The sequence below is a fragment of the Astyanax mexicanus genome, chromosome 19, assembly GCF_023375975.1.
Source record: "Astyanax mexicanus isolate ESR-SI-001 chromosome 19, AstMex3_surface, whole genome shotgun sequence".
NCBI lineage: Eukaryota > Metazoa > Chordata > Actinopteri > Characiformes > Acestrorhamphidae > Astyanax > Astyanax mexicanus.
In genome coordinates this window covers 42,062,501-42,089,092 of record NC_064426.1, presented here as the reverse complement: position 1 = coordinate 42,089,092, position 26,592 = coordinate 42,062,501, and the positions used below count along the sequence as shown (strand labels likewise).

The 26,592-nt window shown below is 33.8% G+C and overlaps 2 protein-coding genes, 1 long non-coding RNA gene and 2 other non-coding genes across 5 annotated transcripts in view; 4 read left to right on the top strand and 1 right to left on the bottom strand.

The window, feature by feature from the left end:
• Positions 1-13,695, bottom strand: part of LOC103042039 (serine/threonine-protein kinase/endoribonuclease IRE1-like) — a 49,896-nt gene extending 36,201 nt beyond the window's left edge. The window contains exons 1-2 of the mRNA XM_022671406.2: positions 13,454-13,695; positions 2,146-2,266 (exon numbers count right to left, since the gene is read on the bottom strand). Of these exons, the coding sequence (XP_022527127.2) occupies positions 2,146-2,266; positions 13,454-13,528 (196 nt within the window). The 5' untranslated portion in view covers positions 13,529-13,695. The remainder of the gene's footprint in view (positions 1-2,145; positions 2,267-13,453) is intronic.
• A 3,326-nt stretch (positions 13,696-17,021) lies between these two features.
• On the top strand, positions 17,022-18,973 carry LOC111192962 (uncharacterized). Its single transcript, XR_002650193.2, has 4 exons — positions 17,022-17,234; positions 17,411-17,475; positions 18,605-18,675; positions 18,868-18,973. It is a non-coding gene; the product is annotated as an uncharacterized LOC111192962 (long non-coding RNA).
• On the top strand, positions 18,320-18,456 carry LOC125784535 (small nucleolar RNA SNORA50). The gene has a single exon (XR_007427317.1). It is a non-coding gene; the product is annotated as a small nucleolar RNA SNORA50 (small nucleolar RNA).
• Positions 18,974-19,025: 52 nt separating the features above from the next.
• On the top strand, positions 19,026-19,162 carry LOC125784534 (small nucleolar RNA SNORA50). The gene has a single exon (XR_007427316.1). It is a non-coding gene; the product is annotated as a small nucleolar RNA SNORA50 (small nucleolar RNA).
• A 2,868-nt stretch (positions 19,163-22,030) lies between these two features.
• The window catches only part of LOC111192875 (guanine nucleotide-binding protein G(o) subunit alpha), a 24,756-nt gene continuing 20,194 nt past the window's right edge, over positions 22,031-26,592 (top strand). Inside the window, exons 1-4 of the mRNA XM_049468154.1 lie at positions 22,031-22,247; positions 23,489-23,633; positions 24,965-25,056; positions 25,758-25,850. Of these exons, the coding sequence (XP_049324111.1) occupies positions 22,212-22,247; positions 23,489-23,633; positions 24,965-25,056; positions 25,758-25,850 (366 nt within the window). The 5' untranslated portion in view covers positions 22,031-22,211. The remainder of the gene's footprint in view (positions 22,248-23,488; positions 23,634-24,964; positions 25,057-25,757; positions 25,851-26,592) is intronic.

Genomic DNA, 26,592 nt, shown 5'->3' with positions numbered 1-26,592 from the left:
GCTTTTAGCTTGTGATCATCCATCTTCCTCTTGATTTTATTCCAGAGGTTTTCAATTTGGTAAAATCAAAGAAACTCATCATTTTTAAGTGGTCTTACTTTTTTCTTTAACAGAGCTGTATATACATTTCTAGTTTCTAGTTAAGTTTTTGTATTGTTCTCTATTGTTTTCTTAAAAGCACAAAGTGCACACCACGGGCCATTAGTTTGCAACACAAGTCTTTCACAAGGTTTTCTAAATCATAGAAACCTTTAAAATCAATATTTTTATTTTTAAGTGTAAATTGTGCAGTTTTTTTAAAGGGATGTCTGATTCTTTAGGCCCTCAATAATTCTATTTAGCGTCCAATTAAACTACTTAAACTTATCGGACTGTGAATTCAATGTTTTGTCTTTTTTTATCTCTTAAAGCTTGGACATGTTTACATTTTTACACAAGAAATCTCCATTACCCCTTTAATACCTCATGTGTTTACCTTGATTAAATGTCTTTTCTGAAATCGGACAAAATTAAACTTTACACTAAAAGATTCAACACAATTTTAACTGACTAATTCTTGAGGATCTCTATTCTTACGTATGTAACTAATTAATCACATTGCATGCCTACCATACTTAATGTTACTTTTACTTTCATTATTATTATTATTTATTTTTATCATTATTTTCTATTCACCTTTGTATGTTTTACATTTCATTTTTTGGCTTAAAAATGCTACTCCTGATCTCCTCTTTTTGTTTTCTCATTAGACCAACTTGGGTGGAGATGGTTGTAGAAATGGATGTTTATGGCTATTTTAGAACAAAAATTGCAACACATGGAAGAGCTGCAGTCAGTGTGTGTGTGTGTGTTAAGGAGATGAGCAAGCTAAGCTTTTTTTTTAAGTTTGTTGAACACTTTCATATTGGTTGTGTAATTTTGTGAAACTGACATCAACAATCCAAAATTCTGAGTATTTTATCCTCATACAGATGCTGTACAATATCATAGAGAACTGTCTTATATATATATATATATATATCCTACTGAGACCCTACGTCCTCATAAGTGGACATTTAATTTCTGCTTCTCTCCACCATGACAATAAAATATAATATTTTTTTATAACTTTGACCTTTTGGCCTTATATAGAGATAGCATGCAGTGTTTACATAACAACATTATACTCAATTGATTAAAAAAAAGATGGTGGGAATCCCAATCCAATTTTTTACAGCCAGTCCAGGCAGATAAATGGTCCAGGTAACAATTCTCATTGAATGTTATGTTTAAAAGTAGTTAATTCTACCTACTGTAGAGTTAGGTCCTTCTGATCCCAAATGGCAAGGATCATTTTTAATCGTTTTACTACTGTCCCCATATTCATATATATATATATTTTATACCAAATATAAAAACTAAACTTTGTCTTTGTACAGGAAATCGTTTTTGCAAAAACAAAAAAATAATATATATATATATAAATGTTTACTCACTCATTCACTTTACCAGCCTTAAACTATATACCATATTTGCACTACTGTTATACGTGTTCTATTTATACTGTCATTCCATCTCAGTCACCATTAATATTGCACTGTTGTCTTTCGTCTTACGTATGTTTATTGTGTCTTGTTGTTTTGTACATTTAGTGTCTCCCACTCTTTTAGATTATATATCTTATTTCTTTTTACTTCTATTTATATATCTATTTCTCCCCCACACTACTGCACCTTGTTTTTGTCTCATGTATGTCTATTGTGTCCCTGCTGTATTGTACACATAGTGTCTCCCATCCTTTCTTTTATTATATCTATTATCTGTACCTGCTGTAAAATTGGGAAGGAGAGTAACGAATAACGTATCACGATCCCGGTATCTACAGTAGGTCATGGTCAAGGTCATGATCCTGTGTGCTGAAGATCCTTTCCCAAAGGGAAATCACTGAAACACTGCCTTGACCTCACAACTACACACAATGTGCAACATATCTCCACACTCTTCACCTGAGGACAATAGCAGACTTGTATTCAGAGTCTGAAAGCAGCCACTGCGTTCCATGCACTTTCCCATAGCAGAGGCATTGTTGTAGCAGTGTAACTGAACCCTGGAAAAGGATAAAACCAGCAGACAAAAGCAGCAGGGCTCACAGTGCAGGTTCCTCACCTTCCTTCAGCGTCCACTTTATCAGGCCGGAGAGTTTGTGAACGGCGTGGAGGTTTCCGTCCAGAGTGGAGACGAAGAGCAGGTTCTCGGGGAGGGAGACGGTGCTGGCACTGCAACGGTCCTAAAACAGAGAGGGGAAATCTATCAATGCATCAATCAATGCATCAATGAATCAATAAATCAATGCATCCATAAATTAATAAATCAGTGCGTCAATGCATCAGTGCATCAATGCATTAGTACATCAATAAATCCGTGCATCAATGAATCAGTGCATCAATGAATCAGTGCATCAATGAATTAGTGCGACAATAAATTAGTGCATTAATGAATCAATGCATCAATGAATCAGTGCATCAGTGCACCTCTTAGCTCACTAGTCAAATAATTTAAAACTTTTAGTTTAACAACTTTCGGGACCTTTTTTAGTATCCATTTTATTGCTTTTACTCATTTACTTTACCTATGAAATTTAATTTTAGTATAATTTTACTTTTTAACTTTTCTTATTTTACCATAATGTATAATTCTAATTACTTGTGTCTTAATAATCTTTTAATGTGCTTGTTTTAAGTTTGTCCACTCATCCTTGCATTACATTCCTCTTCTTATTTTAATAAACTTAAAATGTGTATCTGTTTGTTTTTAATGCATTTGCAATTTTTAGTTGCATTGTTTTGTTTGTTTAATACTCATTTTAGTTTGTTAACATGAATAAAAACTTAAATTAAGCGCAAATGCTCGTATATGATTAAATATGTTTAAATAGACTACAGTATAATATCTTTTTTAATTGGCTGTTAATGGCCCCATAGGTAAAAAGCTCTTAAATACCATTTCCTAACAGTGGCCATTCGCACTTCCATTACAAAACCCCAGGAGTGTTCTGTGCAACACATCTTTAATGGATGTCTTTATCTTGAAAAGCTTTAGGAAATCCCACAGGGAGAAACAATCAAAGAAGACAGAGGGGGTGTTTGCTGCAATGCTGTTAAGCCACGGCCAAACCCAGGGGGTAATTAAGGCAATACGCTGGGGCAGATAAAGTAAAGTAAATTATATATATAAAAAAAATAAAAAATAAAAAATGGGTAGTGCACTATAGGACTCTGTGGGCGTGGCCTAAGCTTTTGTTCTTAATGGCTTTATTTATTTTTTCTCCTTATATTACTTTTACTTTAATACTTTAAGTAGTTTTTAAACCAGTACTTTTTTAAACACTTAAAAAGCTTAAGTTGATACTTTTTCAACTTCTACAGAAGTATTTTCATAAGCCCTGGTCTAAAGTCTAGCATTTTAGAGGTTTTAACAGGCCAGGCGTTGTGTAGGACGAGCAGAACTTAGTTCCATGTGGATGTCAATCATTCCAATTTCTCTCTCTCTGGGCAGGAGAACCGGCCCACATGGGGAGGTTTGGACTGGACTACAGAACAGACATGAGAGAGCTTGGAACATTTAGAGAAAGAAACTGATAAAAAAGAAGAAAGGCGGAGAAAGAGTGGAATTGAGAGCGAAAAATAAAGACTGAATTTTTGCACCAGGAGTAAAGCAGCATAAGGTTATCCAAAAGCAGTGTGTAAGACTGGTGGAGGAGAACATGATGCCAAGATGCATGAAAACTGTGATGTAAAACCAGGGTTATTCCACCAAATATTGATTTCTGAACTTTTAAACTTTATGAATATGAACTTGTTTTCTTTGCAGTATTTGAGGTCTGAAAGCTCTGCATCTTTTTTTTGTTATTTCAGCCATTTCTCATTTTCTGTAAATAAATGCTCTAAATGAGAATATTTTTATTTGGAATTTGGGAGAAATGTTGTCTGTAGTTTATAGAATAAAACAACAATGTTCATTTTACTCAAACATAAACCTATAAATAGCAAAATCAGAGAAACTGAAGTGCTCTCTTCATTTTTTCCAGAGCTGTATATATCTTTTCTAGATATTATATATACAGACATTTATATAGATATATAGACATTTCACCTCTATTACCCCTAAATAACTTAAACACAAAATCTCACACACACCAACTAGGGCTGCAACGATTAGTCGATATAATTTCATTGTCGACTAATTAATTTGTACTGAAGAAACTTGGTCCGTGTCTCCAAAAGTGCCCAAAAACAACAGATTATATATTTATTCACTAAATATCAGTACTCTCCACATTTAAACAACATGTGGACATTTAAATGCCTTTTTTAAATCTCATGTTAAGCTGCTTTCCTGTTCTTTTTAGAGATGGAGGACAATGCAGACGTGTCAGAGCCCTTAAATGGCTCAACCTAAAGAGAGACTAAAAGTGGCTGCAAATGAACGTTTCTGTTTCCAGAAGCTACTTTTGTTGGTGGAACAGTGGAAAAGCACTATTTAAGTGAGAGAAAAGAACTTTATTAACATGTTTTGTACAGCCCATAAACCTGTTTTTCTATTCTAATGTGTGTAAAAAGTTAGAATTCTGTAGAATACAAACAAAAAATAGCTTTTTATTTGCAACTAGACCTCAGTATTCATGTCCATAAAGTTTTAAAAGCTCAGAAATCAATATTTGGGGGAATAACCCCTGGTTTTCCTCGACTAATCGAGAAAATTATCATCAGATTAGTCGACTACCAAAATAATCATTAACACCCTAACACCAAAACATAATTTTACAGCTTTGCCTTAACTCTCTTTGGCATGGAGTTCAGTAAGAGCTACACAGGGTTTGAGGATGCCCCACAGATGCTCAATTTACTGTATATATACAGAATGTTTTAATTATAATAAAGCCAGAACCCCAGGCTCTATAAATGGACAAGGACAAGACTCGTTTTCACGTGTCACTATTTGCATAACTGAGATGAAAGGCCAAAGTAGTGAAGTTTGCACGTTTTTTCCGTTGTTACGTTACCCTGACCTGACAGTGTGCACAAGAGTTAAGCTTGTGTAAACACCAAACACCTGCAGGTTCTCCCACCCCAGTGCCCTCAAACGGACCTGAAGACAGAGATCAGAACCCGCTCACCCGCCTCTACGAAACAGCCGAGTTCTCGGTTTCTGGTTTCTGAAGAACACAAACTCAGAACATCTGCACACTCCACCGCACTGCCCAACACCAGCTGCCTCAACCTCCAGACTGATGTCAGAGCAACAGGAGGCCAAATCGGCTCATTCCTCCTATATCTGCGCTACCCAGGCAGACATTGCATAATCCCATTGCGTAATAATGTACACATCCACCCAGCAGGAAACACAACGTTTCTTTCTTTTTAATACTACAGTTGATGAATGTCTGCTTCTCGGCATGGTGAGGTCCACCCACTAATTTAACACAAAGGCTGGGTGCTGGAGGCTTTACAGCGTGTGATTAGCAGACGGAGGGCCCTCCCTTCATTTTTAAGAGCAGCCAAAACATTTTGAGGACAGTACTTATTAGTAAGAGCTAAACTCAGGTCCAAATATAAATCTATATAGATGTATTACACACAGAGTGATCTGTTTTATTAAGCATTTATTTCTTTTATAGTTGATTTTATTGATAATTATGACTTACGGACAAAGAAAACCCAAAAATCAGTGTCTCAGAGAATCTGAATATTATATAAGACCAATTGGTACTTTTGGCAGTGTGCCAAGTCCTGCTGGAAAATGAAATCAGCATCTCCATAAAGGTTTTTCTCAGCAGAGGGAAGCTATAAGATATGAAGTGCTGTAAGATTTTGTGGGAAAACAAAACTGCACTGACTTTAGACTTGATAATAAAACACAGTGGATCAACAGCAGCAGATGACCGACATGACTCTCCAAACCATCACTGATTTCCATTTGGAAATCTAAAGTCAATGCAGCGGTTTCCCTGACTTTTTTTTTTTTTACAGCACTTAATGCCTCTCTCTGCTGGGAGATGCAGATTTCATTTTCTGAGACACTGATTTTTGGGTTTTCATTGGCTGTAAGCTTCATAATCATTAACAATAAAATAAATATTACATACTATATAGTATAGGAGTTTTACATTTTGAACTGAATTACTGAAATAAAGTAACTTTTCAATGATATTCTACTTTTCTTCAGATTTATTATATATTTTTAAGGGACAATAATGAAGATTTTGATACAGTGTAAAGTAGTCAGTGTACAGCTACAGTAGAAAAGTGATTTTTTGAGGGCTGTGCCCTCAAGATAAATTAACAGACAATAATTTCTAAATAAATCGCTGGCAACATAAGGGAGTACAGCCCAAAATGAAATTGGACAAATTGTGCCCAACGTGTCAATAAATCTATTATTTTCCAGCTTTGCCTTTTCTCTCTTTCTCTTTTTTGACATGGACTTCACTAGAGCTTCACAGGGTTCAAAATGTTTAAATTATGGATTATGGTGTACTGGCAAGAAATTGTTATACACATTTTGGCTATATAGTCTAGCCCTAAAACAACGCTGATCTTTTTTCTGTAAAATAAAAGGCACAATTGATCCAGAAACACACCGGATTTTAATACGCTGACCTGAACTAAGATACTTTATGATTATCAGCCCCAAGTTTTCTACAGCTGTAGAGAGAACTACTGAAAAAGGGAAGTATAAAACATTATTTTAGAGAGTAACAGAAACTGCTTGGATTCGATGGGCTAACAACTATTTTCATTCTCATTTAGATACAGTAAAAGTGTTGCCTTATAATATTAATAATATTAATAATGTATTTATTAACAAAATACAGTATTACATTAATATTATGTGAATTTAAAACTACTTTCTCTCACTTCTTCTAGTGCAGTACTGTATACCAGTATATCACCATTAGAAACAGTACAATACTCTTTTTATACTTTTTTAATGGTAAATGAGGAATTAGCACATTTTAATTTAAAAGTGCAATACCAGATACTGTAAAAAAAGATGGACGCCGTGTCTCCGTTCCCATTCATTCAATGAAAATGAAGCCAAAATCTTCCTCCATGTTGGCGATCCTGACACCCGATTCTGCGCAGTAGAAACCAGAGGAGGGAGAAAGACTGTGGAGAGACAGCCTACTCATTTGAATAACCCCACCCCTGAGGACTGCCTCGAGGTCACAGGCTGCAGAGCGGAGCGGAGCTGAAGGTCTGCCACCCATAACCGGCCCTTTTACAATAACCACACCTTTTTTTAATAGAGCGGAATAACGTTTTAAAAAACAAATTCTGTGGGGATATAAAAATTTGACAATATAAGCAGAGGTTACACTAGCTGTTTCATTTAAATAATGGAGGTAGAATTACAGTATATTAGAAAAAAACGTGATTTAAAGTTGTTCTGTTTTGCCATTGAAACCTATGGGGATGGGTGGAGTTACACAGCTTTCTGCAGCCGAACAGCAGGGGGCGCCCGACCTGTGGTGGCTTCACTTTTGAGAGACGACGCTCTGTCCAGCTATATACAGTCTATGTGCAATACCATAAACTCAGCTTTATTGGTAAATGTAATCATAACATGTACATGTTTATCAATAATTGTTTATATTGCAAAAAAAAAAAAAAAGTCTGATTGACATACATGTGTACTGAGTGCTATTAAACATATTAATCAAATTAAACAAATATCTAGTTGCAAATATAAAGATAAATACCAAAGAATTTAAAAATTTAAAATTAAGTTTTCATATTCACAAAATTATCTTTTCACATTGTTAATATTTACTTTTATTTCTTGTATTATTCAGTAGTATTGATATATTTAGGCAGGTATTGTATCAAAAGTCATATATCTGGTATTGTAACACTAGCTACAGCAGCTGAAGATAAACATCAGGGAGTCCTGTACTGTTAACAGGTATAATCAGTGAACAGGATGTGTTTAGGGACAGGAAGCAAGACTGCGCACAAACTCACAGCCATAAAAAAACAATTAACCCACATAAAACCTAGACGTCCACTAGTTTCAGACCAACACGCCCACAAATTACTGACCTAACAGAGGTCACCAACCACAAATAATGATAAAATAATGCTTTTCTACGCTAATTTCATTCAGAAAATATAGAAAAAAAAGTGTCAGAGCCCTTAAAAGGCTCAACCTAAAGATAGACTAAAAGTGGCAAGATGCTGGCTCACGCTGCAAATGAACGTTCCTGGTTGTAGAAGCTACTTTTGTTGGTGGAACAGTGGAAAAGCACTTTTTATGTGAAAGCAAAGAACTTCATAAACATGTTTTGTATAGCCCATAAACCTATTTTTCTATTGTAACATGTGTAAATAGCTTTTTTATTTGCAACTAGACGTCACTATTCATATTCATAAAATTTTAAGAGTTCAGAAATCAATATTTGGTGGAATAACCCTGGTTTGTTTTTAATCACATTTTTTTTCATGCACATTGGCATCATGTTCTGCTCCTCCACCAGTCTTACACACTGCTTTTGGATAATTTTATGCTGCTTTACTCCTGGAGCAAAAATTCAAGCAGTTCAGTTTGGTGGTTTGATGGTTTGTGATCATCCATCTTCCTCTTGATTATATTCCAGAGGTTTTCAATTAGGTAAAAATTCTTCAAGAAACTCATCTTAATTTTTCCAAAGCTGTACATGGCAATAACTTTTTTTAGCTATAGAAATGATTTAAAATGACAAAAAATGTACATGCTGTGATAAAAATGTGCTTGTTCTCTGTTTTTAAAGTACCAATACAAAATAAATAGAGTATTTTACTGTTTATAATGACGATACATTGGTATACACTGTAATTTACATTATATTAATGTAATATTGTATTTAATTAGTAAAATATAATAAATACAACGCAGTTACTGTATCTAAATGAGAACGAAAAAATATTTGTTAGCCCATCTAATTCAGCAATCCACCTATTGAGGCATCCAATACATTCACCCACGCTTCATTTTCCTCCAAAACTTATACAATTTTTTTTTTTTACAGAAGATTATACAGAAAATCAGTGTTGTTCTAGTGCTGAACAATATCAAATGAACAAAATGTTTAGCACAAGTTCTAGCCGATATGTTTAACATTTCCCCTTTAACAGCACTGTAGGTCTACATCACATGGCAACATGGTTCAGTTCAGGGATCACACACTTTGCTTACGCTAACACACACACACACACACACACTCAGATCCTGTGATAAGACTTAGCACACAGACCTCAGCGTACGCAGTATTGAGTGTTTACAGAAAAGCAGCCATATGCTCTTCAGCACAGGTCAGCCACTTCTTATTCATGGCCATGAACCGACCTGTTCCAGAGCACGCTCTGCATATTCAGCTCATCCTGGAAACAGGGGTTAGAGCCACTAAATCCGTGTGATTTTTTCACAAAATAAAGTCTATAGATAAAGCACAGCCTACAATGGGAACTGGGAAACAGCAACAACTTAAAAATGGAATAAAGAACACTTTTAAATCAAAATACTGCGACAGAACAGTCAACGTATAATTACATTATCAGCTTATCATACAATGTATTTTATGTTGGGCTGGGTGATAAGGCAAAATTCTTGGTGATATGACCAACACAGTCTTAAATAAGGAAAATTTCAGGGACATCCCCGATCCAATCATTGGGAGGAATACACCTTGACCACTTATGTATTAATAAAAGCTTCTTTTTTTCACGCTTCATTTTCCTCCAAATTGCGAACATACCCTCACTGTGCTGAAGACTCTCAGACTCTCTCTCTCTCACACACGTACTCACATATACACACATATACACACACACACACACTGCATTTTCTCTTTCCAAGCAGGAATAAAAAAAATGTGGAATATGGAGATACACTAGCGTTTATTTTCTCTATTAAAGGAGAACTCACATTCTTCACAACGTGAGAAGCGTATTAAAAACCACTGTTTACATCCCGTAGTCTAGCCTAGTCTCTGATGCAAACAGTGTGTTTTAATAAGGTTCTTGTGCACTTTTCAAGTTTTTAATACCTCATTTTACATGTCAGGGCTCTACGGATTCAACCAATGAGGTGTGGAGGTACTCTGAGTCTGAATAACAGTCTAAAAAACTAATTTTTCAGGGGCAAAATGTGTCGAAGCTCCAGTTGCAGGAGAGCATAGGTGGGTTATTCAACAAAGGTTAGTATTCTTTAACGTGTTTAATAACACCAAAAGTTCTCCTTTAAAGTGCTGTTAAACTCAGTAACTCACAACAAATATTACAATATTCTATTTTTAAAATAATCAAAACCACTGCGAGATATTATAATACAGTAAAAAAAAAATCTACTCTTAATCTAGTTTAGTCTTCCTCCCAACAATACAGCGAAATACCAGTATTAAAAAATAAAAATAATGATGTTAACTATAGTTAATTACAGAACTGTTGTATAACATTTTTTTTTTTTTTTTAATTTAAGAAAAGATTCATATTGACATGGAAATTATTCGTATGGATATGTATTACTAATTTATTACTAATGTTGTAAAAAAAAGTTGTTTTAGTAATAATTAAAAACTTATTTTAAAAACCTTAAAGGACAAATTGGATGCGTTTTTCGAAGTATTGAATCGGGGCTTGGAAGAAAATTAATTTGATAAGGACATCCCAGGTTTTGACACTTTGCTGACATTGAGCTGGCATGTCGACTCTATTTTTAAAAACAGTTATTTTAGCATTATATATAGATAGATAGATAGATAGATAGATAGATAGATAGATAGATAGATAGATAGATAGATAGATAGATAGATAGATAGATAGATAGATAGATAGATAGATAGATAGATAGATAGATAGATAGATAGATAGATAGATAGATAGATGCTTTTCCACATATGCACTCACAGGGGGGCTGTACAGGGTAAAGCAGTGTTAAACCATTTATGAGTAATCCTCCACTAAGATGCTTTTAGCCAAACCCAGTCCTAACTAGAAACAGAGATAAAAGAGTGAGAGAACCAATGACAAGAAGACCAGAATACAAAGATGTACAGGACAAAGAGATTACTGGAGGCTAGAATTCAGGTTTTGATCACCTGTGTAACTAGAATGCACTCAAAAAAATGATAATTGCTCAGGGCTTAAAGGCACAGCATGTTTAAGTATGGCTAATTACTAAAGTAAAAAATGTTCTAATAACCTGCTGCCTCAGAAATAGTCAGAATTTAGCAAGGTTTACTAGATGTGGCCTCCAAACATCACTATACATTTTACTAATGTAGCTATTAGAGTGAATAAGCACTCATGTAATAAATATTACATGTTAATATTTCATAGACCCCAATCCTTTAACATTTCGGTTAGGCCTGTCACAATAATTATATTATCGACTTAACGTACAACAACATATATACACAGACTCAATAAATTTGACTAACCGAGGAGGACCCATTATGTCAAATATGTCAAAAAAAAAGTCATATAATTGACTTATTGTAGAATATATAGAATTGAATACAATCTAGGTTGTATTCAGCAAGAAGATCACAGTAAAGTGAACATAAATGGCCAAAATGTGGACTTTGTTTAAAAACATTGGTTAATTTCTATTTATTTTATTGTTTTAAGGATATAAAAAACATTATTAATTTCAAATGACTAAACAATTTGTAAGTATGAAAAGTTAATTACTCTTTAAAACTATGTAACCATATTATTATGCTACTGACTTATTATTTTAGAGGCATAAAACTTTCAGACATGACAATAATATGGTTTATCACAATTATATGGTATATTTGGTGCATGCTGCAAATTTATCTTAGTTCATCTGGTGTATTACTAATGGTTATAAAATGCAGTATGTACTTCTGCATTGTCCAAACAAGCAGAAGTGTTGCAATAAGTCAGTACATGCTGTGATGAACCAAGGACAAGACACTCATTCTTATCTCTATCTGATACTTCTTGTGTGCTAACTATCGTTGCTGTTGTCAACGGTGTTATCCTGCGGCTGTGAAAAGTGGCTAGAGTTGCTTTTGCTGGATAGATAATTATAGATTTGGTTTCACAGCATTTGGATAGCTATCTTAGCTTACGTAACAGTGGCAGCCAATCATGCACAGCATACTCTTAGCCGGAAATCACAGTCCACCTGAAGAACTGCATCCAGCACCGAGGAGTTTATATCTAGTCTGTAGCTAAACATACAGTCATACACATATTCACAAACAAAGTGCAAACATGTAACGAATGCGCAACTTAAAACTAAAACACTAGAATGAATATAAAAAAACACAGCAGACAAGAGACAATTTAACAGACAGGACAGTGCAGTCTCGATCTGGTACAATGAAATGTGCATGGTGAGAATAAGGTGTAGAAATATGTAACATACTGTAACATATAGAACATACATGATCACATACATCATACACATACAATCATACATGATTACTGAGGTAAGATTTTTTTAGTTCTTAATAAAATGAGCAGCACATATTGCTGATAGGGAATAGAGATATTACTCAACAACTCCTTACTACCCCATACTCCTTACTACTAGTTAGTTTTAAGACATGTTACTAAATCTGTTTTTGTTGCATTTTTTATTTTGCTACACTATCATTATTTTGTACTGAGTCTTTATAAATTAACTAGGTTATAGTTCATGAAAAACATATTTTTTTTTACATATATATGTATTGTTTCTACTGAATATAAGCCTTTCATTTATACTGAATAAAACTTAAAGTTCAATTTTGTTGCGATAGTAGCTATATTCTTCAAAATTATTTTTTTTAAAATGGTCAGCGTTTAGTTTAATATCGCCAAAAATATCTTTATCGCAATTACACTCTGAAATATTGTGTTAAGTTAGTTTAGGAAAAAAATCACTCAGCCTCAAACTCACTGTATTCCCAAGTGTAAATAAAGGCTTTTGATTAACTGTTTAATTGATTGGTTAATTTATTAATTAGAGATTTAACGTTAACAGCATAATTCGCAAAGCTAGCTAGCTAACCCTAGTTAGGTTAAGCTTAAAGCTACTGTTTACAATGCAAATCTTTAGCTAGCTAGCAAAATATTATAACAGCTGTGTATATTTAGCCTTAGCTTGTGTTAGCATGCTAACAGCTAATAGCTACCTAGCCTCGGTGCTAATCTCCCCAGTGCCAACGTTAAATAGCTAAGCTAACTAGTTAATTATCTATTTGGAATAAGCTAGGAGCAAAGCTTTAGCTAGCTAGCATTAGCCCTAGGTTACAACATCTGTGTGTATTAAGCTTTAGGTTGTGTTAGCATGCTAACAGCTAGCTAGCCAGCCAGCAACAGAGCCATTCTCCCCAACGCCAACGTTAGATAGCTAACGCTAGCTAACCAAGCTAACAAGCTAAGCTAAGCTAACGAGTGCACCCAGTAGCCGTGGTACTCACCGTTAGCAGCAGGTTGGTGAAGATCGCGGTGAAAATGCACCAGACCAGCGCCCTGCTGCACACCCCCCAGCTCATCCTGCCGCGGAGCCGAGCTCACATACAGAACTAATGATTATAATAAAAATATTATTATTAATATTAATAATTCCACAGCAGCGCCGAGTTTACTGAAGCATGGCTGAACACTAGCAGCACCCGCTGCTCTCCATGCTGCCGCTTCCTACTCAGCTCAGCTGGCTACTAGTACTGATGAATCGGTCGCGAACGATCCGAATCTATGAACCGGCTCTTTATTCGAAATGATCGAAGTGAGCCGAGTCGTTTGGCCTGTAGTGTGGATGAGCCCTAAGCGTACACCAATGGTGTACCAATGGACACCAATGAATGGGAGGGGCTTATACAGCAAGTGGGAGGGGATTCCAGTAAGTGGGAGGGTCTGTCTGGTCTCTTGAATGTTTGTGTATTCCAACTTGGCAACTTTTTAACCCTATCCGGACAGGATTAGGTTCTGGGGTAATTTTATTTTTAATGGGGGGTTTTTATCCTCTGTGATTTTTTTCCTGTCCGGAAAGCTATATGTGTGTTTTTCTCAGACGTCCTCTGAGAAAATTACAGCCTGAATTATCTACTGTTTTTCTCTGAACTCCGTGCTCCTCCGGTAATTTTAGTCCTGTCCGGACGCACACCTCTGAGTTTCGTCTCCTCGCGTTTAATAAAATAGCTATTTGTCCACTGCTGCGCACCGTAATTACACTTTGGGGGCACGTTTCCACAGAGATCCACGTAAAAACACAACAGCGAGTGGATATGGAGGAGCTACTGAACGCGATGGCATGAGACAGAGAAAGCCTAAAAACTCATTTATCCTCCTGTTTTTTTTAATCTGTCCCTGAAACGCCTCACATGCTGCACATTGATACCTGTATAAACGTCTCCTTCTTCACCAACAGCAAAAAATCCCATATTAGAGAGAGGAGAGACTCGTAGCTTTATGAAGGGAAATGGATGAGTTAGCAGCTCATATGTGGAGCATCTTTTGCTGGAGTGGAGAGTAAACAGCTGGTCTGAAGTTCATGCTCAGGTCCAGGAGGAGAAAAGGACAGGCGGTTTGCTTTTGCTGTTTTTTCAACTATAGCTGCACAGCTGCACCAAGAGATGCAGTGTGGGTACGAGAGAGAAGAACATAGCGCTAATGCTATTGCTAATGCGTAAAAGCAAAAAGGTGGATGACTTCCGATTTGACCGTTCACATTCTGTGAATTGGATACATATACGATTTAGGACCACATATGAAAGGCTATAGAAAAGTTAATAATCTATGCTTATTTTCACATCCAGTCAATTACACAATGTCTTATAAACGGCCGCTGAGTGGTGAATGGTGCCATGGCTATAAAACATTAGCCATAATAATTTTATTGACGGTTTATCCTATTATCTAAATTAATCAAGGGGTTGGGAATGCATTTAACAATGTGATTGGATCAGCCCAGTGTCAATCAGGCAGCTGATCTACTGATTTTATTTTGAATGGTACTGTAATTTGGTAATAAATTATTTAAGCACCACAAAAGGAGTACATTGAGAGTGGGCCCTCATTTACAATGTAGTGGAGCCAAAACAGAGGGAAGAGATTGTCAAAGAAAAATAATAAATAAAAATACATTTTAATAAGATATATACGATATTTTACAATAAGATATAAAACAAATAAGATAAAAATAAGATTTTATTAGGAATCATAAAATCATAGGCAAGAAAATCTAAAATAATAAAAAAATTATAAGTAAATAAATATATAAATAAATGAAACTAAGAACATAAAGGAGTAAACAATAAGTAATAAATAAAAAACAATAAAAGAAGAAAAAAATAAACTTTAAAGGAAGGTAAAAAGAAAGCTAAAACAAAACTAAAATTCAAAAAGTCACTACCACTCTGTAGCTATCGAACCGAATCCACAATTCTCCTGAACCGACTCGCCAATGAACGAATCGTTCTTCTGAAGTTCTGATTCTTTTAAATGACTCATTTGAGCCGAATCACAAGCTCAAACGTAACACTGACCCTTTCGTGGGTTCAGAGGTTGACGCAATTTGTAAACTTTGCATTATTTACTAAGTAAATCCATACACGTTTTTATACACTATTGGCTGGTGGTATATATTTAAACTTAACATTTGTAGCATATCTTTTCGCACCAGAACTAAATAATAAAAACTTACTTTCTAAGATACATTTTTTGTAAACTCTTTTTTATTTTAATACGTTTTATAATCAAAGAATAAGTCATTAATTCAATTATATTAGCAAATATAACTAAAAGTCTTACATCCATACATGTTATTTTAATGTATGTGTGTGTGAACAAATGGAAACATATACTGAATATAACTACTGACACCCAGTGGTCACTTAATATAAAGAAAGCTGGTTTATATGGAGAGATAGCTCACTCTATAGCTCTGTCATTAACATCAGAAAATGTCCAAATTGAATGGAGTTTAATAGAGCTAAACAGCTAAAACACAAATTAGTTTAGATTAGATTCGATTTTAGGCAGTATAGGCGCTAGCATTACTGCCACTGTGAGCTCACTGCCTGGTTAATGTCATTTTAAAGCTTTATAACTGTTTTTATTCGGTGCAAAAACATTTGATCTTGTTCTGTGTTAATAAAAAAAACATATTCAGTATTTGTTCAGTATAAAAATGATTAAACATTTATAAACTTGATTTTGTTCAATTGCTCCATAGAAACCCATTCATTTATGCCTAGGTCCGGAGCGCCCTCTAGTGGTCAACTAACCCTGAAAAGATCCTTAAGTGGGTTTCCTAGATTTTTATTTTATTATAGAATATTTACTACAATATATATTTTACCTCTAATTAAAAACATGTTTATTAGTCCAATTGTCTGATTGTTTAAGACTAAATTTGACTTAATTATTGCATTTTGTTTCTCAATTTTCTTCTTTTCATGTCTGCCCCTCAAAAACTGAATTTCAGAAATTATGAATAAAATTAAAAATATTTCAATTATTCCAATAGGTTCTTGTTGCACAATGTGAAAAAATAGTAAAAAGAAATATGAATATGAATATTGTTTCATGTTTCCTGTAATTCTGATAGTGAGGAACAAATTAAATAATTTTAAATAATATTAAATAATTTATTTTCACACCCAATTATCTATTTCCAAATTTATGTTTTAACGGTCATAAAAATTGAAATGATACATGATAGGCAGAAACACATCTAAATTCACTTTTGTATATTATATTACTATTATGATGATATTTTACCAAATTAATGTAAGTTAATGTAACACATGGAAGCGTCTGCTTTTTTATTTTGTTATTGTGTTTTTTGTTCATAATAATTAATGATATATGTTCTACAGGAAAAAAAGTTTTGGAATTTTGTTAATTTTATTATTTGCATAAAAAATTCCGATGTTTAATTTATTAAAAATGACACATTGAAAGAGTCGGTTTAGTGAACTGAATCAAACACCTTTCTCCTCCCCCTGTTTCCTGTTTCCGGAAAGTGAGCAATGTGCGCATGTGCAGACAGGTCCAGGGGGTGGGGTTAGTTGAGTTCAGGCTGTGTTCGCGGGCTGCAGCTCTGTGTTGAGCTCTCCAGAAATAATGGGTTTATTTTGTGCAAATTGTGTATTTTATCTCTTTAATTCTGGTATTAAAACAGCCTTTATTGGGTCTGTATTCCGCTGAAATGCCCTGAGTCTGAGCGGAGCTGACTAACCCCACTGGAAGTGGAAGGTAAGCGTAGGTTAGCTATCTTTAGCGTAACACAATTAATTAGTTAAAACTCCTTTATCTCATAATTTTCTACTCTGCTCATGTTAATAATGTGTGTTTAAAAGTTTATTTATTTATATTTATCACTTTTAGCTGCGTGTGAAGAGTTTGTACATGTTTTTTTTTTGTGTTTTTAGGAGAAGAATCTGAAATCATGCGCATTTTAGCTCAGTGCCACGTGGACAGAGCAAGGCCCAATCAGGTAAGCACAATTTACAAGTTTTATTCTTATATAATTCCCTTTATTATATTTATTTATTACTTAATTAATTTACTGTCGGTGTAAGATTATAAAATTAAAATGATGAAAGTTATGGGAATAATGCAAAAAATAAAAAAAAAACTCAAACTCGATAGATAACTCGAAACCTGTCTTCAAAAAAGACTAGTTTTGTTAATGTTTCACAGATAGTACTTTTATTAATTAATTTGCATTTAGTTTTTGTTTAAAGAGACATCAATTCATTGTTTTGAAAATTTTGCTGCGTTTATTAGAATAACTAGATATTTAACTATCTGAGAATTAGAATTAACTATCTGCAGCTGTATTTCAGCTATTAAGCATTTGTCTTTTAGGTTTTAACGTTATTAAAACGAACATTGTCTTATTATAATGAAAGTTTTCTGGGTTTATTTATTGCTTTTATTAATGACATTGATATATGTATTACTGACGTTGATAGATTCATATAATGAAATCAGTAAAGTTGTGGGAATAATAAAAAATTAACAATGAACCTGAGAAGACTTTAGGTTAGCTAATGTTTTACGTTTTTCTTCTATTAACCCTTATTAAATATATATATGGAAAATATTCAAAAGACTGAAAGAGGGGTATTGAAAGGGTAAATGTGATGTATACATTTATTTATTTATTCATTTAGCATATACTTTATTAAGTGTTTTTTTCTGGGTTTATTGGACTGAAGTCTAAAAATAAACTTAAATACTTTAACTTAAACTTAAAAACTGTTTATTTATTTATTATTATTTTAATCTTGCTTTTTAAGCATATGCTTTGCCTGCTGATTAGTGTTTGCATTTATTGGCACTGTCTTTGAACCTTTGCTGTCCTCCTCATGGCATCACAGGCCAAGCTACAGTGCAAAATCAAAGGTTTGTTATAACTGGGGCTATTTGGTATATTACCCCCAAGTGGCTCTTTTAAAAGCAAACTACAGTAAAAGCAAACCTCCAATCCTAACAATTTTAGCTTTTAGCCTTGTTTTTTTTTTGTCTTTATACTGTGTACTGACTATATTGACCACTTTTAATAAATGCACTTTACAGTGAATAACATTTTAAACAGATTTGATTTGTTTTTACTCCAGGAGGAATTCTGTAAGAGATAAGGAATTATAGAAGTGAAGAAGTATGCCCGGTCCGGACTCACCTGAGGCAGGTTAGTTCCAGAAAAGATTCTGTTCAGGTTTGGTTTGGTCTGAAATGATGTGACTATACGCGTTAGACTTCTGATTAACAGTGAGGTCAGCTTCTGTAACTGATCAGACCACATTCTGACTTCTCAGTTTAGTTAGACTAAAGTCTGCACTGTTGAAACTAATTTTTTATTCATGTTTTTAATGTTTTGCAGGGTCTATTGGACCTAAAGAAGAGGAAGGTGGAATTGCTGGTATTATGGTGTTGCTGTGACACTACAGGATTGTTGATTCATACAATAAAACTTATTTTTAAGCATATACTTTAAATCCTGGTTGTGTTTTTCTTTTATTTACCCCTGGTTGTGTTTATTGGCACTGTCTTTGAACCTTTGCTGTCCTCCTCATGGCATCACAGGCCAAGCTACAGTGCAAAATCAAAGGTTTGTTATAACTGGGGCTATTTGGTTTTTCACCCCTGAGTTGCTCTTTTAAAAGCAAACTACAATTATTTCCCCAAACTAATTATTTGATGTGGTTTATGTAAAATGTATTCCTGCTTAGGCCTAGATATAACCAAATAATCCATTAACTTTTTTATTTGTGTTGTAACTCACAAAATATTTGGAATAGAGAAAATAATACTGAATAATTTAGTGATTTACATCCATGTTTATAGAAAAAGAGCTTGATTTTAGATCAGTAATCAGATATGTCAGTGCAAGTATACTCTTAACCGGAGTAATCTACAATTTCTTAGTCTGCACAAGAGTGAAAACAAATAAGCAGGCAGCGAATGGTGAAATAAAGCAATTAAGTAAACTTAATCTTGTTGACGCTGTAATTAAATCACAAAGTGCATGTATCACATACTGTCTGTTGTAGTAAAATAATGTTCATTTAGTTTTACACCCAGTTTTCTATTTTCTAATACGTTTAATATGTAATTTATCTTCAAATAGTTACAATGTAAATGATGATAGATTTGTCTGAACCACTTGTGTTTTTATTCTTTTGACCTCAAAGACATAATTTATGAATCACAAATAAAAATGAATCTTTTGTTTTATTCATAATGTGAAATTGTGTATTTACAAACAAGCACACCTGCGTTCACTGTTGTACATCACTATTAGGATGGGATTAATGAAATTAAAGGAGAGAGGTATGAAATTGATTTTGGGTGTAGTACATCATGATTAAAAAGTACTAATCTTTGTTGAATAGCCGCTCTCCCAAAGCTTTGCAAAATCCAGTAATTTAGTTTTTTGCCCAGCACTCTTTACAATAGGCACTTCAGGGCACCCACTTGCCCTTGCAGATAAATCTCTTTTTATACTGTTTTTAGGCTCAAAGTAGCTCCACACCTTTCATTGGTAGAAGCTGGAGAGCCCTGACATTAAAAACAAGAACACTGAGCACATTCTAGTAATTTTCCCAAAATTTGTATTTTAAAAATAAACCAATAAGATGTAAGAATTAATTTAGGTAACAGGACAGAGTGTTGAGATTGAGCTTCTTAGTCATCGTTACAATAAGATCAAATATACAGGAAAAAAAAATGATGAGGAACTTAATTTTGGTCTTCCCATGATCTCCAGAAGAACCAGCTGATGTCACTTGATGTTGTAGATGGGAGTTCCTGTTGTAGAAGGTTTCAGATGGGATAGTGTGTTATGGTAACAGGACTGAGTGAAACCCAGGAACACAACTAAAATGTGTATTTTAACTTAAATATTGTGGATTTATTATGAAAAGAAAATTAAGCATTTATGGGATTTGTAGTCACAACAATGCAAAAAAATTATGTCTCTGAAGGATTTTAATAATTATATTACATGGTAAAGTTTATAGTTAGAGAGTGGGGACTCAAATGCTATTTTCTTTGTGTTTTTTTAAAATAATTTTTACAATAATGGAAAATGTACAAGACACTATGCTTAATAATAAAATGTATTTGTAAGTTATTTTGTGTGCACATTTATAGTAGACATTTTTCCATGCAACATTATGGTATTCATTAAATGACACTTTTGTTTTACGTCACATACTGGACTGGCTAGTGTGTACTACCTTTGGGCATGATGAATGGACGAGCAGTATGTACTAGGCTATTTCTAACAGAAGACCAATTTTCTCAGTTGGAGTGCTGAGAATGACCCAACACCCTAAATAATAATAATAATACCTGCTCGGTGGTGGTTTTCTATCCTGTGGGGTCCGGAGTATTGTTGAAGAATAAGGTGAAAAAATAAGGAGGATAACAATAAAGTATGCAGAAAAACAGTGTGAATAAAATAATAATGGATGTAGTAACAGAGAGGTGGTCATAATAACATGACTGGTCTATATAGATCAAAATGCATTTTATTTTTCTCTAGGCATTAGTTCATTTATGACTCTGTGGTAAGGTTGTGGGTTCAACAGTAGCATCTCTCTTATGAGATTTTGGATTATTCTATGAAAACATCCATTTTTGTGATCCTAGCCATCACATAAAATATATTTCTAGACTATATTTTCCTTTAAATAGAAAATCTTACAGCATGTCAGACTCATCCGTGTGGCCACTAGATGTCAATATGTCTCTTAAAATAAATGATAACACAGTGGACCAACACCACCAGATGGCATGTCTCTCCAAACCATCACTGACCATCAGTAAATTTTACATTTCATTTGGAAATCAAAGGAAAATCTTACAGCATGTCATGCTTCCCTCTGATGAGAAAAAAACTTTTAATGAAAATGCGGATTTCATTTTCCAGCAGGACTTGGCACACTGCCAAAAGTACCACTTGGTCTTATATAATATTAACATTTTCTAAGACACTGATATTTGTGTTTTAATTGGCTGTAAACCATAATCATCAACAATAAAATAAATAAACGCTTAAAAAAGATCAATGAGTAATGCATCTATATAATATATGAGTTTCACATTTTGAACAGAATTACTGAAATAAAGTAACTTTTCAATGATATTCTAATGTTTTGAGATGCACTAGTATTTAAAAGTAAAAATACATCACATTTTAAAAATCTAGGTAGAATATTTGGGTAACCTAAATCACTGTATAATGGTAAAGTTAATGTAACAGGTGATTTGGAAATTTATTTTTCTTTTGTGTTTTTTAAAAATAATGTATTATTTTTTTTAAATTTATTTTTAATTTACACTTTTGTAACACTCCAGCAAATGCAGACAGTGAGAGGTTGTTTAATGTACCCGTGGAAAATAAGAATTATGACAAAAATGCACAAAAACATAAATAATGAGGAAAGAATTTAGTCAGCGCATGCGCAATGACAGTAAGAAGCACACATCACTGGATAGCGTAAATTGACATAACACCTGTTAAGAATGGCGGCTGCGGTCACGTGTGGCTGAATCGACCGCAGTATGGCGCCAAACTCAAACCTGAGGTAAACTCAGGCTAACAAACAGAAGCCAACTCGTAGCTTTTAATCGGGTGTTTTACACATTTTAAACCTATTTTCTCCTCAAAAACTTTGTTCTCACATCGTCTTCAGCCTTATTTATTCGATTAGGAGCAGAATGTTTCGCTGTTTTGATGTAACGTCGTCTTTACAGGTAACTTTAACTGGCTAGCTAGCCTAGCTAACACAGTCTCACCAGTGTTCTGCCGAATTGTGCTACCTATCAATATGTGTCATGTAGCCGTTCTGCGCATGCGCAGGCTAAGAATTTTAGAATTTTAATGTGTTTTTATAATAATTTCTATTTTCCTGAGGTGCATTTCACAATTTTGGCAGGCTTGGGTGTCAAAACTTATATTGCTTAGATTTCTGCTGTGAGCAATTTTCCTATGGTGCTTTTATCCTGTCAAAATATCCAACCTAATGTTTTATTTATGCACCTTTACTTACAAACACAGTAGCTTTTTTTTTTTTTTTCACATACCTTAAATTCTACATTGTAGAATAATACTAAAGACATCTAAAATAAGAAAAACAACATATACAATTAATTGGTAAACATAAAAAAAAAGCATTAAACAAACCAGAATATGTTTTATATTTCAGATTCTTCAAAAGTAGCACCTCTTGTTTAGATGATCAGTTTTTCACATCTCTGCTGGATTTTCTCAGTCAGCTTTATAAATGTAGAGTTACCTGGAATTCAGGCTTTCAGTTAACAGCTGTGCTGAACTCATCAAGAGTTAACTACTTGAATTTCTTGCCACTTAATGTTAGTTTAAGAGCATCAGTTGTAAAGTAGTGAAGAGGTAGAGTTACAGGAATACAGTAAAGTAATGTTCTAATCCAGATTATGGCAAAAACTAATCAAGTAAGTAAAGAAAAGTAAAAAAAAAAAAAAAAAAAAAAAAAAAACTTAAAGAAATAAAGGCCAGTCAATTCAAAAGTAAATTTTCGGAAGTATCCTCAAGTGCAGTCACAAACAAGACAATCAGACATTTTAGGATGATGAAACTGGCACTCATCAAGACCAACCTCAAGAAAGGAAGAGCAAGAGTTTTATCTGTAGGATACGTTTAGAATTCAGAATTTCCAGCTTCAGAAGCACAGATACTGTATGTACTTGGATTCTGAACTTCTGAAGAAAAAAAAAAAAAAAAGAAATATGATGAAACTGGCACTCATCAGGACCGCCCCAGGAAAGCTCCCCACATAAGAGCACAGATTATTTTGGTTGGTTTAACACTTTTAAGTTACTACATGATTCCTCGTGTGTTTCTTCATAGTCTGGATGATTTATGGTTATCTGAGATGATTTAGCTCTTACACACTTACAACTAAACTGAGATTATGATGGTTAAACTTTATAAACCCTGTGTTATTTTCTCTGTGGAGGACTGTGCCAGGTCCCTGCGGCAAAGCCTTCGCTCCAGAGTCTCTGAAAAGGAGAAGAGGGCCATGGCCCACAGTGCCAAGATAGACCAGGATCTGGGAGAACGTGGCAGACAGGAGGCAAACGTGTTGAAGATCCTTCTTCTGGGTACAAAATAGTACAAATAATCACAAAATTAAATTATATTTATACTAATGGTGTCAAGAACAACTATATTCTGTGATTTAATAACATTTTTAAATTCTGGTACTTACCTGTATTGTTTGGGGGTAGACAAAAATATATGTTTTTTGCTACTGTAGTGTAATGTCTCAGGGTATTTTTGATGCTTTTTATATGAGAATATTGTAATGTGCTAAGTGAGTTTCTGAATCTATTGGAGAGCTTTACTGAAGGAAACGCACACTAGTGTAGCTTCATATTCCACACTCAACAACCAAGAAAGAGGAAACATGTCATCAGCTGTGTGCAATTTTGTTCTATTAAACAATTATTTTAATAAAACAATAAATATAAAAATATGTACAAATCAGGTCAGACTATGGACATAAAAAAGTAAACAATTAAAACTGAGTTAACCAATTAGTAAAAAAAATGCATTCATTATAAAAATATACACATACACATAGAAGCAAAAGATGTGTAAATTAAAATGGTTTAAAAATAGTAAGAGACAAGTAAACATAAAATAAAAAATAACCCTATGAAAATGCTTATTTAAGTAAAATATTAGCAACGGTTTATAAAATCAACATGGTGGCTAACATAATTAGCATGCTCGTTGCTAATGCCATCAGCATCCTGGAAGCTAACAAGACTAGCATGGTATGCATGTTTATTAGATTAAAAAAAAAAAAATATATATATATATATATATATATATATATATATATATATATATATATATATATATATTAGTTACTATTTTTTAAAGTAAATATAATACAGATATTATCCAACTGATAATAAGCTCTCCTTTTATACGTTATTTTACGTTTATACGTTTATTTAAGGTGAAAAAAACATTTTTGCTTTTGATATTATTATATTATATTACTTGCGGTATATGACATATTGAGTTTTGCAGAATCGCAGTATAGTGATATTATTGTTATTGTGATAACATCGTATCACAATGTATGACAATATGCATACCAATATGCACAATGTGTAAATTCTATAATATACATAATACTGCCCGCTGTGACTGCCTTCCATCCTGCCCTGCCCCTAAACCCATACATCACCCAGTGCCCCTCCCAAACTAGCCCTTACTTTTTTTAAGCATTTTTTTTAGCTTAGAGTGGAGTCAGCTAAAACTAGGTGTTTAATTTACCCTTTTATATTTATTTGTAATCCAGGCATGTGCACACATTGTTTTTCACATTATAGAGATTAACAATGTTTAACACTGTTTGTGTGTATATATATATATATATGTATATATATTTTTTTGAATCCCTGTTAAACATGTGTAGGGACTCCAGAGAGTGGTAAAAGTACCCTGCTGAAGCAGATGAAGATAATCTACAGCCGGGGTTTTACTAAAGACGAGCTGGTCAGCTTTACGGTAACATTTTTTTTTACATATACCTATAAATAAAATAAAAATCAGAGAAACTGATCATTTTGAAGTGATCTCTTAATTTTTTTTCCAGAGCTGTGTATCTCATGACCTTTCATGATGATATAAAAGCATAATAATATAATTGGACTTATTGAACTTTTAATTATTAAGCTTATTCCGGCATTTAAATTGGAATATAATGAAATTAGCTATCAGGCAAAAATGCTGCTGTGTTCAAGCACAAAATAAATGTTTTGCATATCATTAGTAATTGTGACTTCAATGTGTTCTATTGAAATATAAAACTAAAGTCCTCATATGTGGACATCATTTTTCTCAGACTGCATCTGCATCATGTAAAATGATGATTATTTGTTTTATTACACTAATCAGGTGCCAATTAGCCATAATAGCAAAGAAAAAATAAAAAACAATGCAATTCAGCATACGTTTTTTTAAAGGAAAATTTGCTATTAATTATTAACAAAACCACTGGTTTTAATTGGAATTGACTTAACGAGTTCTTAAGGCCTATTAATAAACATAAAGGGCAATATTGAGGTAAAAAAAAGTTAGATTATGTTCATATATCGTGTGATAAATCGTAAATGTAATATTGTGTAGGGCCTACAAATAAATAAATTGGATTTTATTTTTAAGTTTTATGTTTTCTCTTTCGCGCCTTGTGTATTTTAACTGTACAGCCTGCGGTTCTGGACAATCTCCTGACGTCAATGAAGTGTGTCCTGCATGGTATGGGTGTGTTACGGATCAATCTGTCTAACAGGAAGAATAAGGTGAGCTCCAGCACTCAGCAGCTTTTCATAATCAGATAAAACATACCAGTAAAAACCTAACAATCAGCTCTCCCTCCTGCCTGCCTCTAAACCCATACATCACCCAGTGCCCCTCCTAAACTCTTCCTCCCATTTGTAGCATTTTTCAAATTTGAGCTGAGAGTGGAGTCAGCTAAAATCAGCCAGTTTAGTTACTCTTTAACGGCTCGTTTTAATTGGAATTCATGTTAATTCACGAGTTCTTATGTCCTATTAATTAACATAACGAGCAATATTGAGCTACATAAAAGTTAATTATGTCCATGTATTGTGTGATAATATATATCAGCTTTTCAGAATCACATGCAGCCGTTAGTTGAGCAGATGGGAGCTGGAGCTGTAGTGTGATAAATCAGTCGAGTATTAGCTCATTATGATCCTGCAACTTTCAATGTTTCTCTATAACAGTCTCAGGCTGCATTTTCACATTCATATTATCACTGTCTCTGCTAAAACTCATAAAGGATGAAGGCCCTGTTTTAAAAAATAAAGGTGTTTTTGTATTTCCACTTGGGTCTCGGCTAAACCTATAGACACTCCAAGCCCCAAAAAAAATCCGTCCACTAGAAAGTACAACATTATAAAGTTCTGAAATGTGCACCAGTGAGCTGGAATTCACTACAGAAAACTCTAAAACTCACTAAACTCACTAAATAATTTTTAACTTTAAGTTTCTTACCACCTTCAGACAGCCTGTTTTTGT